General features: G+C 32.7%; 1 protein-coding gene across 2 annotated transcripts in view; it reads left to right on the top strand.

Annotated features, from left to right (window-relative positions):
• The window catches only part of LOC137625900 (tubulin glycylase 3A-like), a 103543-nt gene that overhangs the window by 65735 nt on the left and 22808 nt on the right, over positions 1-15000 (top strand). For both annotated transcript variants that reach the window (XM_068356869.1, XM_068356868.1), the window contains exons 5-7: positions 1230-1320; positions 12120-12287; positions 12853-13008. In XM_068356869.1, the coding sequence (XP_068212970.1) occupies positions 1230-1320; positions 12120-12287; positions 12853-13008 (415 nt within the window). The remainder of the gene's footprint in view (positions 1-1229; positions 1321-12119; positions 12288-12852; positions 13009-15000) is intronic.

Below are 15000 nucleotides of genomic sequence, written 5' to 3'. Positions count from 1 at the left end.
ATATCGACATAAAACTCCCTCATTTAATTATATAATGTTACTCATCCATTCAATTATATAATGTTACTCCATATTTATTTATATAATGTTACTCCCACATTTAATTATATAATATTACTTATCCATTCAATTATATAATGTTACTCCATATTTATTCATATAATGTTACTCCCACATTTAATTATATAATGTTACTTATCCATTCAATTATATAATGTTACTCCATATTTATTTATATAATGTTTTTCCCCCATTTAATTATATAATGTTACTCCCCCATTTAATTATATAATGTTACTCCTCCATTTAATTATATAATTTTACTCTACATTTGATTATATAATGTTACTCCACATTTAATTATATAATGTTACTCCTCCATTTAACTATATAATGTTACTCCACATTTAATTATATAATGTTACTCCTCCATTTAACTATGTAATGTTACTCCACATCTGATTATATAATGTTACTCCCCCATTTAATTATATAATGTTACTCCACATTTACTTATATAATGTTACTCCCCCATTCAATTATATTATGTTACTCCTCCATTTAATTATATAAAGTTACTCCCCCATTTAATTATATTATGTTACTCCCCTATTTAATTATAATGTTTCTCCATTTAATTATATGTTACCCTTCTATTAAATGACCTGATATTCCCGCATTGATGACAGTGACGCTTTCCCATTTTATAAAATAATGTCACTTCCGCTTTTAATGATGGAAATGGTATTCACCAATTAATTATAATGTTACCTTCCAAAATAATTATACAACTTTACTTTCCCAATTAATGAAATAACGTTACGTTCCCACTCAATTCTTCTTCTTTGTCTACATCTTTTCCCACTTCTATGTGGGGTCGATGTTTCTGGTCAGCTTTCTCCATCTACCTCTGTCCCACACCTCATCACTGGTTAATCCCTTTGATCGAAGGTCATTCTTGATACAGTCCACCCACCTTCGCCTTGGTCTCCCTCTCCTTCTCCTTTCCTGTACCTCCATTTCCATCACTCTCCTCCCAATATACTTCCCCATCTGATGGCAATGTTACTGTTACATATATCGACATAACCTAACTTTCCCATATATTTATATATTACTATAACATTTAATGATATAATTTTACCCCTACAATTAATGAATTAACATTACATTTCATTTAAACATTAACCGAACCGCCTATGACTACAGAATTCCCCGTCTTTCCGCAGAGCGTCCCTTGCTCATCCACAACACGAAATTCGACATCCGGCAGTGGTTTATGGTCACCGATTGGAATCCACTGCACGTCTGGGTTTACAAGTAAGTACGTCCGGCCCAGGGTTAACCCTGGTCCGGCCCACGGTCTAGATACGAGTGGACCGTGGTACGGCACTGGGACAAACTGGGGCAGCGTAGTGGAAATTAAAATACACGGGGTGAACAAAACGAGGAACTTTAAACTAACTTTAAACTTGCAGTCAATGTTTTCATATTGAACAGGCTGATATGTGTACTTTTTTTTTCTTTTGTATTTCATGTTGTTTAGGCTGTCATAAGTGTCTTTTTATAGTTTATATATGAAAAATCTGTTTTAATGTTGTAACTGTTCTCAAAATGTTTTATTTTCATTGCCCATTACTTCTCTTTTAGTTTTCTTATTTATTTATTTACTTTCCTCATTAGACTATTTTTCCTTGTTAGAGCACTTGGACTTACAGCATCCTGCTTTTCCAACTAGGGTTGTAGCTTAGCTAGTAGTAGTAGTAGTAGTAGTAGTAGTAGTAGTAGTAGTAGTAGTAGTAGTAGTAGTAGTAGTAGTAGTATAAAGTCAATTTAAGCAAAATCAGTCTTTTGAAACTATAGTTGTTACAGCATGTTTCATGGTTTTTGTTTGCATAGTTTCATTCGATTTTGTGATATTCGAGATGGAAAATATTTATTTTTCCTTCAATTATATGGCAGAAATTTACATTTTATTTAAAGACAAAAAAGAGGAAATTGTAGTATTGTATCTTTATCTACTTCCAAATTAACATCTACGCTCTACAGGATTGTTTTTTTAGTTATATTTCCTATCAATGAAAATCCCCCCTATGTAATAAAGAGCAAGTGTCTGGCTACACACACACACACACACACACACACACACACACACACACACACACACACATATATATATATATATATATATATATATATATATATATATATATATATATATATATATATATATCTCAGTCACACTCCGCTCTCCCTGTCCCTCGGGTAGGGGGGAGGAAAAATCATACACGAGGGTGCGTATGCATGCACATCTGTTTATCATTTATGACGGGTCGCGTACACTTATGTATAAATAATTAAAATCAGAAAAAAACTAAATTCATTTACTTTAATAATTCACAAGTTAAAGCATTTACTCTCCTACTTATTATATATGTAACTATTTGAATGAAACTTAAAACGAAGCGTACGTTGTTAAAAAAAAAAAAAAAAAAAAAAAAAAAAAAAAAAAAAAAAAAAAGCGCTATTACTCACGCCACATGCCCACGGTAACAAAGCACAGCAAATGCGCGCAAAGATGATTAACTTGATTAACAAAGAGATAAGCCAAAAATACAACACCCATTAAAAACATTCATTCAAGTGTTTTCATATATCTGTTCGTATGAATAAAAAAAAATCTATAGACAATATACAACACAAAGGCAAAGACGTAATATATAAAACATGAGTGTTATTGTGTGCGTGTATATACGTGTATATATATATATATATATATATATATATATATATATATATATATATCATAAAATAAACGCAGCCGTTTCCAGTCCACTGCAGGACAAAGGCTTAGGCACACACCCACACACACACACGCACACACACATATATATATATATATATATATATATATATATATATATATATATATATATATATATATATATATATATATATATATATACATACATACATATATAATATATAAATATATAAATATCTATATATATATATATATATATGTATATATATATATATATATATATATATATATATATATATATATATATATATATATATATATATATATATATAAATTTGTATAGCGATACCATATGAATCATTCTATTAATGTCTCTATCTCTCAACACAAAATGCATTATATCAAAATAAGAAATAACATAAATTAACGCAATCTCTCAGTCATGGTGTTTTGACAAGAGAAAATTAACTTGACTTACATCAGAAAGTGACTTTGGAGGGGAACTCCCTGACCATTTAAATGGAGGGGAACATTAGCAGCAAAGTCGATCGCCTTTTCCCTTTACAGAAAATGCAAATTTTTTTGAAAATTTCCATCATTATTGATCAGAAATTCGCACATCTCAACTCTCCTATTGATCTTAATTAGGGCGCAATCCGTGTTCGCTTTCATTTTACGCCTGTATGATTAAATGATGTTGGCGACTGATCTTAATTTCTCTTATATTTTTTTCACTATCTTTACTATATTCTTTGACTAAAGCCTTTTTTTATTTTTTTTTTTTTTTTTTTTTTTTTTGTCAGAATATTATAATTCGACTGTTCTTCCACGTTAGTATGTAACTGAAATGTTATCAGAGTAAAGATGTTATCAAGGTCTATAGAATATAATAATAATAATAATAAGAATAGGGAAGTGGGGAATATGGGGAAAGGAAGAGTACCCCTGGATACAATCCAGTTAAGAGCTCAAAGGCAGGTACTCGGGATGGGAAAGATTAAGGAAATAGGGAGAAAGAGAAGTATAGGAGAAGAATAAAAGAGAGGGGCAGACCCTCTTGCGATATTAGGGAATTGGTATTATTATTTTAGTCTCTAGGTATAGACCTTGGAGGTCATATTATACTTGATACTCTGTGTCAGCGTATGGGTTCGGGGTACAATTTATCAAAATTATTATTATATTTTTTCACCATCATCATCATTATCATTATTATTATTATTATTATTATTATTATTATTTTTATTATCAACATCATCGTCAAAAGGCCTTTTAACACTTTCAAAACTAGAACAATTATTAGAGAAAGGTTTCTTTGTATAGCTACTGTAATTTTTCACAGAAGCTTCATAGAAACAAGGTTATTTCCATGATGAGATTCATAACAAATCTCTAAATACCTTAGTTCTTCACCAATCTCTTAGGCTTTCATCCTTGTGACGGTGGTAGGAGAAGGTTGTGACTCAAAGGCAGGTTGAAAGCAAATGAGTGAGTTTATTATAGAACACTCTCCTTTATATACAAAAGCTAAAGGCAACAAGAATTTTCATGTTCAAATTCAACACCGTTACCACTGAGAAAAACAGACTTGTTTTTTTTTTCAGGTTCTTTTTGTGTTTGTATCTTCGCTCTCCCCTCGCACTAAAAAGAGCCTGAAAAAAACATGTGTTTTTCTCAGTGGTAACGGTGTTGAATTTGAACATGAAAATTCTTGTTGCCTTGAGCTTTTGTATAGAAAGGAGAGTGTTCTATAATAAACTCACTCAGTTGCTTTCATCCTGTCTTTGAGTCACAACCTTCTCCTACCACCGTCACATCCTCCTCAATCCATTTCAGGTTAGTAGTTGGCCGAAGGATTCTGCCTTTTCAATTTGATATTGATAAAGTCTTTAAAGATTTTTAGAGACCAATCTTTCATAAAAAAAAAAATTTAATTATTTAATTTTACCAATATTTTGTGTATTGTTATGTCTGGTCTTTAGACACTGGCTCTCATCTGAATTTGTTGGACAAAAACTTACGGTCTATCAAATTCATTATCCATAATCTGGATATTAAACTCTGGCACCGTCGTTCAGTTATTTTTTTATGGATGTTTAATAAAAAATATCATAATTTTGACCATCCTTGGCATTCGAATCTTCACAGAGTCTGTACCATCCTGTAAGTAGTACTTGGTATTTAGTTAATTCTAATAGTTTCGCCTTCTCCATCATAAAGTTCATTCCTACACATTATTCTAATATTTATAAGTCTTTTTATAGTTTATATATGACATCTGTTTTTAACGTTGTTAATAGTTTATATAGGACATATCTGTTTTGACGCTGTTACTTTTTTTAGAATGATATAGTGTTAATTTATTCTCATCATTTATTTATTTCCTTATTTCCTTTCCTCACTGAGCTATTTTTCCCTGTTGGAGCCCTTGGGCTTATAGCATCTTGCTTTTCCAACTAGGGTTGTAGCTTGGCTAATAATAATAATAATAATAATAATAATAATAATAATAATAATAATAATAATAATAATAATAATAATAATAATTATGCCCAGAATGATCTTCCCAATCAGGAGGTTGAATTCGAGGAAACTCCAGAAGTTCGAACTTGTTGTAAATGCTTTTCTAATGAACAGGTTGACATAAATCTGGTTTCACAGTTTATATAAAAATAATCTATTGAATGTTGTTACTGAAAGAGTATTTTAAAATCTTTGTTTATTATTTCTCATTTATAGTTTATTCGTTATTTCTCTATTTCCTTTCCACACTGGGATCCTCCCTTTTAAGAGCCTTTGTTAGGCTTGTAGCATCTTCTTTTTCCAGCTAGGGTTGTAACTTGGCTAGTAATAATAGTAATAATTTCCTTAAATTTCTTCTATGTTCCGATTTTTTTCATATTTTTTTTTTTTTACCTTTTCTTTATTTCTGTTCCTTCCTTCTTAATTAAGGCATTTCCAAGCCTAGTAATAATAGTAATAATTTCCTTAAATTGCTTCTACGTTCAGATTTTTTTCATAATTTTCTTTTACCTTTTCTTTATGTCTGTTCCTTCCTTCCTAATTAAGGCATTTCCAACAATTTCCTTCTTTTCCTCTCCATAAGACTGCTGTTACTCTAGTTTCATCTTTCTTCTCTCTTCGCCAAATTCTATCATAAATTGCTTATTCTTTTTGTTATTTCTCACTTTTCAATTTGCTCTTCCATCTATTCTTATAATAGAACTGTCTGTCATCCTCATATTTTCCTCCCCTTCATTCATAAATTTCTTTAAGTTTTTTTCTATATCATTCTTTAATTTCCATAATTTCTTCAAAAGTTAAAACTTTCAGCAAATGTCTTCATGTTGAAAAGGCTAACATAAGTCTTTTTTTAAAGTTTATATATGAAAGATCTATTTTATTGTTGCTACTGTTCTTAAGATATCTTATTCTAATTGTTTATTACTTCTCATATAGTTTATCTACTTTCTTACTTCCTTTTCTCACAGAGCTATTTTTCCCTGTTGGAGCTCTTGGGCTTATAACAGCCTGCTTTTCCAACTGGGACTGTAGCTAATAATAATAATAATAATAATAATAATAATAATAATAACAATAATAATAATAATAATAATAATAATAATAACAACAACAAAATACTACTACTACTACTAATAATAATGATAATAAAAATAATAATTTCCCAACATAGCCTCCACATTACTGTCTACGCTCTCTATTTTTGCTATTAGATTACGTGTAAGAATTTTGGCAACAAGGCCCTACGCTGTAGCCAGGGAAGCCATTATGCACCGAAACGCGACTGGCAGTAGCCCTACACCCTTCCCCTTTTGGAGAGCTTTTTGTTATTGGGGAAGATGGAAACCAATTATGTCTGTCGAGTCTCTTTCCTTCCTTTACTCACGAATCTCATCTTTTCCAATCTGTGTCTATTTTCTCTTGTCTTTCCCTTCTCCTTCCTCTACCTCAGCATCATCAAATTGCTCCATCCTTATCACCTCCTTACTTTCTATGACCATTTCTAACTCTATTCTATATTCGTCTAAGATTTCATCGTCTGTTTTATATGTTCTTCCCGGAACCACACATCGCCTTTTTCCTATTTTTTTCTTTTACCTAAGTATCTATCTAGACCAGATTATTCTGTTTTCCTCCTCCTCTTTCCCAAATATATTTTAAAATCTTTTATAATTTTCTTCGTTATAGAAAATACCAAATTACCATTTACCATACATATTTATCTATTGCTAATAAATCCTCTGTTTCCCCCACTAACTATTATTTTACAATTCACTCCGTATTCCTGGATGTCTTCATTTTATTTATCCGTCCCCTGGCAAGTGAATAAACACAAGGCTTAGCCTAATCAAAAGAATATGGTAGTTTGCCATTCAAATAATTTCATTTTCTATAGAAAGCGAGATTATAAAAGAAAACGTAACCGACACGAAGACCGTTTTTTTTTCTTCACATATGCTCGAATAACACTTGATGTTTAATTATAAATGTTAAAAGCTACAGACAAAGTTTTTACATCTCCATTTTCGCCTTTACTATTCTATCTTCCCAAGAGAACTAAGTACATAACCAATGCAAACGAGTTTAATATGAATTTTGGACATTCAGGCTTGACTCAATGAGACCTATCGAACAATAACTGTCATTATCATTATCAATGATAATGCTAATATTCAATTAGTAATGTACATTACTAAATACGCCTGCAATACCATGAAATCTTAATTTTAAAAATTCAAGAATTACGGAGAGCCTAAATGAAGGCCATACCAGAAACAATTAATAAATAAATAAATTACATACATAAATACAGATATAGGCATAAGCAATAATAATACATGCCCGACGTAATTGTGGATTTTACAGCTTTGTGGTGATCAGTGTGTGATTTCCTGGGGGCAGCAGACAGTAATATTGCCTATGAATTTCTAGTGATTTATATTTCCTTTAAGTTAATCCCCCCTCCCCGCTCTTTGGAATAATCGATTTTTTCCCTTGTGGAAACGGGGGGAAATTTCACCCCAAATTGGGAATGACTGCTATAGATGGGCTGCCAAAAACAGAACTGAAGTGTGACACTTCGTAGCTGATCAACATTCATGGGCTTGATAGACCTATTCGTTGTGTTGAATGCAACTGATTAAATACTAAGCTAAAACTTTATTTACCATGTTTATAGCATCTTGCTTTTCCAACTAGGGTTGTAGCTTGGATAATAATAATAATAATAATAATAATAATAATAATAATAATAATAATAATAATAATAATAATAATAATATTTCCTTGATAAATTACCAAGACTACATCACGAATTCATAGGTTGGGCAACCCGTTACACTGATTAGAGCTTCTAAACTTCTTCGGCTATGTTTTCTATCAAGTTCTGGGATTATTAGACTATTACCATTATAAATAGCTAAGTTACAACCCTAGTTGGAAAAGAAGGATGTTGTAAGCACAAGGCCGCCAACAGGGAAAATACCCCAGTGAGTAAAGGAAATAAGGAAACCTATAATGATGTGCCCGAGTGTACCCTCAAGCAATAGGACTCTAACCAAGACAGTGAATGACCACGATAAAGAGGCTATGGCACTACCCAAGAATGAACAATGGTTTGATTTTGGAGTGTCCTTTTCCTATAAGAACGGCTTACCATTGTTAAAGTCTCTCGTACCCTTACCAAGTGGCCACTGAACAATTGCAGTAGTATAGCCCCTTGAGTGAAGAAGAAAATTTCGGTTACCTTAGTCTTGTCATGTGTATGAGGAACGAGGCGAAGGTGTACACAATTTTGGCCAGGTATATGCATAGGCAAGGGAAAAATTAGTTTACCATTGAGGGATCCAATGTAGTACTATCTGACCAGCCAAATCACCCAATAACTCAAGCGGTAGTATCTCAACGAGTGGCTGGTACCTTAGCTAGCCAACCTACTACTTACAAATAAAAAGGGGAGCTCTCCTCTCTACGTTCCTCCCAGCCTGACAAGGGACTCAACTGAGTTCGGCTGGTACTGCTAGGGTGCCACAGCCCACCCTCCCCCGTTATCCACCACAGATGAAGCTTCATAACACTGAATCCCCTACTGCTGCTACCTCCGCGGTCATCTAAGGCACCGGAGGCAGCAGTTAAATCCCATTTAAAAGGAATGCCAGTCTCTGTTGAAGCATTCCGACCTCGCTATTATGTTAGCTTGTATTTCATAACCCCCAAAACCGATTTCTCCTCTAGCAATATTCACATTAAATTCTAAATCTAATATACACCTCAAATCAGTGTATCTTTCGAAATAAGCATACAGCTCCGAATATATTCATAAACCAATACATACTTCAAATACATGACTTATAAAACTTATTAAATAAAAATATAATCATTTGACCAAGATCTGCTTTCAAAATGCAAACGAACATTATATGCTAAAATTGCGCTGCACACTATCCGAATGAACCAGTGCTATGGCCTACATTATGACAAAAAGCAGTCAAAAGCCACAGCAACATAGTAAAGTAAATGAAATAAACTCTACGGGCATTATAACCAAAATACAATTAATGCTGTCACAGCCTCGTTACTGGTAGTGACAATTCTCAAGCTAATGCCGTTAGCGACAGGTTCTCGGGAGTTCTCGCCACCTCAATCCTAGGTTAGGTAGAGCATCGCATCTTTGGTCAGGTTAGTTTAGGGTAGTAACTGTTTCTGACTTGTAAATATGAGTAAATATGATCCTTGAATTAAATGAATTAAACCCTTGTGCTGGTTAACTATAATAACATTAGTTAACCTATTCTTGGACACTGAAATTTAATCATACAACAAAAGAGAAGAAACAGACAATTTATTTATAAAAATGCGTGTTTCCATTTACGAATAAACTTCGTATATCCTTCACAGCCTATTTTCACAGTAACCCAAAACAAAATAATGAAAACATTACCAAAGCATTTACGCATGATATAGAGGAGACGATGGTTCGAAACATGGGCAAATTTCACCATACCTTTGTTGATACAGTAAATATACCAATCATTTGGTCCACCCACTACAAAATTTTGATGAAATATATCCACAACCTCTTTATGAATCTTAAGGGAACATAAATGAATACATATTTTAAGTGTAATTAAGTTGTTTAACACGTTCAAGACACTATCTCGTTTTACCATAGCAAATCTACTTCATATAAAACTAAACATTCTCCTCTCTTTATAGTATTTATGTTTATATTTGGACCAAATAAAAGAAAGATTAAACAACAATCATAAATATTATTGCGTCATAGAAAATTTGCAAGACAGGTTGTTGATTCCGACGAAATACCTATTTACAAAACTGGTGTGAAATGAAGAATATAAAAACATTCTTATATACCGGTAGGCCTACTGTATTGTTATTCATCGGCAACTCGCAAATGAAAACAATACGAACAATATTCTAATATACTGTATCGTTATTTAAAGGCATGTCATATATGTTAATGGAATCATGGACTCTCTGGTGTACAATATAAGTAAATTACAGTATTGATAAGTAAAACTGTTTAACGGTTATTGGAAAAGAAATAGCTTAGCTCAAAAGTCATGTATCCACCTAAACTTATTTGTCGGTCAATTATCTTGAGGGAAATAGATTGTTTCCGATAATAACTGATTTTATTCGAGTAAATATGATCCTTGAATTAAATGAATTAAACCCTAGTTCTGGTTCGACTAAATTTTGTCGAACTGTCTGTTTCGACAACATAGACATAGGCTACACCGTCTACCCAAAGTCTGTTGTTTTAAATTTCAAATACTAATGAATACATTTTTAATAATGAAGTCATTACGTAATCTCGGACAACATTTGAGAGGGAAAAAAGACCATTTTACTCACGTTGTATTTGTAGACGTCAGTAAACCTCTGTCGAACACAAATTCAGCATTGAGATTACTTAGCAGTTGTGGAGAAACACTTTTGCCACGAAACTAAAGTATAACGCATTTCCGAGGTATCTAAATGATATCCAAGGGAGCATCCCCACAAATACAAATATAATTTCATATTGTCACTCATAAAGACACAGATTCAAGATGACAGTATAGAAATAACGGTATGATTTCGATTTGTCACTACCTTCTAAGGTAACCGAGCCGACTCATCTGAGCAATCGTTTGTTTCAGGGTTGCCAGGTTTTCTAAATGAGAAAAGGTCATTTTCTAATCAACAGAGGCTTTAAAAGGTCAACCCATTAATAGAAAAAGGTCAAAAATATAGTATTTAAGGGCCGGCTTTTTTCATATTGCTAAAGGCCAACCTATTTAAATACAAAAGGTCAAATTTGAATTTTTTTTGGCCGGAAAAAAGGCCAAACTGGCAACCCTCGTTTGTTTTGGTTTGGGCGGACAAACTTCTTGTCATTGTTATCAAGGATTCAGGTACTTGAAAAGGTTTTTTTTTTTTTTATTGCAGTCTTGTCGTATTTCAGTCTAGTAAAAACCAATTTATAGTATTGAAATAAAAGAAAGAAATCTATTATATTAGTAAATAAATCTAGTGAGAATTTCGAATAGTATTTTTGTATTTGTTTCGTACAGAGCATTTCTAACCACTACTGGGCTGTAAATTACAAAGATTTCACGTTACTTTGGTATGTTGTGGAAGTTCTGTAGTGTGTAATTAAGTAATCACATTGTAATATATGTAAAAAAAATAAGTTTTCATTTCAAGAATGCATAAAATACAATTAAATTTTGTTTGCCTCATAAAACAAGGTTCCACACATAGGTCTATGTGTATATACACCAAGGGGTTTTTACATATGCATGTGAAGATAAAATGTCTCTCAGTACCATTTTATGAAAAGATACACCATTTACAGATGTGAAACTTAGTGTTAATGACTTACAGTTCGTCATCATTCTGAACAAATAGTCAGTTTGGTAGTTCTTATCAAAATGATCAGCAAAACAATATAATGAACGTTTGTATAAGTTTATCTTTAAGTCCTACAGCTACTTAACGAAGTTACCCCTTTCAGAGAATGCTACCTGCGTTGACTTACAGCTGGTCATCATTCGGAACAAATGGACAGTTTGGTAGTTCTTATCAAACTTATCAACAAACCAATATAATGACCTTTTGTATAAGTTTATCTTTAAGTCTTACAGCTACCTGACGAAGTTACATCTTTCAGAGAATGCTATCTGCGTTGACTTACAGCTGGTCATCATTCGGAACAAATGGACAGTTTGGTAGTTCTTATCAAACTTATCAACAAACCAATATAATGACCTTTTGTATAAGTTTATCTTTAAGTCCTACAGCTACTTAACGAAGTTACCCCTTTCAGAGAATGCTACCTGCGTTTCTGCTCGCAGCAGTACGACCTCACGAACAACAACGAGGCCATCCATCTGAGCAACAATGCCATCCAGTGCAAGTACTTGAACGGGGAAAGGAGCGGTGAACTGCCTGACGAGAATATGTGGGACTGTGACCAATTCAAGGAGTACCTTCGGTAAGTGACCACCTATTCTGTAGGTCTTGGACCAGGGCTTCGGTGCACTTCGGAAGGTGGTAAGTAGGCCTAGGGTCGCGCTGGTGAGTTCTTGCAGATAGGTGGCGCTTAGATCTAATTACAGCCAATTAAGCTGGAGTAGGAAACGTAAATATAAATCTAGTAGTCCCTCAATTTTACTTAATTCTAAAAAATAATGTAAATTTTAACCAGGTTCGTGAATCACTCACTTCAAATCTTGATATATATATATATATATATATATATATATATATATATATATATATATATATATATATATATATATATATATATATATATATATATATATATATATATATATATATTATAGGGTCACCGATGTTATATAGTTTGTTTTATTATTGTTATTGAGTATTATCATCAAGATTGTACAGTAATTATTATTATTATTATTATTATTATTATTATTATTATTATTATTATTATTGTTGTTGTTATTATTATTATTATTATTCACCACTTCACTCCCTTCCCCCATTCCCCACCGCCACCCCCTTCACTAATTTTTCCCCTACCTTCAAAGATGCCTCAAGAAAGAACACATGTGGAACGAAGTCATCTACCCAGGCATGAGGGACTCCCTGGTAGCGGCCATGTTGGCAGCGCAAGTAGAAATGGACACGTTCAAACACGGATTCGAGCTGTTCGGGGCCGATTTCATGCTCACTGAGGATCTCAGGTAAGTCTCTTTCCTTGTTTTGTTTACTGTGTCTGACATGGCGTTGCAATGGATGTGGTTATCAACGTCGAGGTAAGAAAAATGTTTATATAGCTATAGTCAATTTTTTAGCGAGGCTGATTTGCACCGACTCCCAGCGGTGCCCTTTTATTGCAGAAAAGTTTCCTGCTCTCTGATTGGTTGGACAAGATAATTCTAACCATTCAGCGATCAGGAAACTTTTCCGAGCTAAAAGAGCACCGCTGCGAGTCTGTGCAAATGCGCCTCATTAAAAGAAATTGACTATAGTGAATATCTTCCATGCTCGGAGGATACTACGTGAAGAGAAGAGGAATATATATATATATATATATATATATATATATATATATATATATATATATATATATATATATATATATATATATATATATATATATATATATATAAAGGGCAGCAATACGTCAGTTAATAGGTACTCTTATCACAAGGTATGCAACTAAAAGAATGTTGTATCTATATATAAATATACACACACATATGCATATACTGTATATATATATATATATATATATATATATATATATATATATATATATATATTTATATATATATATATATATATATATATATATATATATATATATATATATATATATATATGTGTGTGTGTGTGTGTGTGTGTGTGTGTGCATGTATATATATATATATATATATATATATATATATATATATATATATATATATATATATATATATATATATGTGTGTGTGTGTGTGTGTGTGCGTGTGTGTGTATGTATGTATGTGTACATGAGTATTTTTACTGAACCACACCTTGTAAGTGCTAAGCGTATACAAAGAAGAATACATTTACAAGGGTTGGGTTTATAAAGTGAAATGATAGTTAAGGCGCAAAAGCTAGCTAATCTTACATATTCGATCATAGAAAAAAGTTGTAATAAGATACTGATAGGGAAAACATACTGGAAAAGTGTAGTACTACCTTCTATATTATATGGAACAAATGTGATTAACTTAACGGAAACGGAAATAGAAAAGTTGCAGAGAATAGAGAATGGAGTGTATAGAAGGATGTCAGGGGGTGTAAAGAATACAGCAATTGTAGCCTTGAGAGGGGATGTAGGAGCATCTGCTATGAAAACAAGGGTAATGGATGGTAAGCTGAGGTACCTTAAAAGCATTTTTAAGGGAGAAAAGGACCTACTAACAGCAATAGTCAATGATATGGAAGAAAAAGAGAGGAAGTGGTGGATGCATGTGAAGAAGTATGCTGAAGAATGTGGGATGGCGATGAGAGAAGTCAAGAGATGTACGAAAGAGGACATAAAGAAGAGAACAAGAGAATGGGACACAAGCAAATGGAAGAGTGAAATGGAGTGTAAGGAGAGTCTAATTTTGTATAAAAACTGGAAAAGTGAAATCAAGGAGGAGGAAGTGTATGACAATACATTTTCGTCAATTTTATTATTCAGAGCAAGGACAAACTCATTGGGCTTGAATATAAGAAACAGACACCAAGATGGAAATATAAACTGTGTATTCTGTGATGTAGAAGAAAATGCTAACCACTTTATGTTATATTGTCCACAGTTTAGTGATATAAGAATAAAAGCAATTGAGCTCCAACAACCATACGAAGAAGATAGTGCACAAACAGTTGGCAAATTCCTTTTTTGTGAAGAGAATATTGAAAATAAGAAAAGTATACTACAACAAATGTGGATGAAAAGAGAAAAACTAGTGAAAATAAGGAACACACAAAACTAAAAGACACAGAGGCGCCGTTGTAAAGGGTATGCCTCACCCCAGAACCTGAACTTTCATCTTCTCTCTCAGCAATCCTTTTTAGGTGAGATTGATTCGCCTGATTCTCTCTCTCTCTCTCTCTCTCTCTCTCTCTCTCTCTCTCTCTCTCTCTCTCTCTCTCTCTCTCTCTCTCTCTCTCTCTCTCTCTCTCTGAATATAAATCTCAATTACAGTAATAAGTAG

This window comes from Palaemon carinicauda, chromosome 33, assembly GCF_036898095.1.
Source record: "Palaemon carinicauda isolate YSFRI2023 chromosome 33, ASM3689809v2, whole genome shotgun sequence".
NCBI lineage: Eukaryota > Metazoa > Arthropoda > Malacostraca > Decapoda > Palaemonidae > Palaemon > Palaemon carinicauda.
This window is presented reverse-complemented; position numbering and strand designations above follow the sequence as displayed.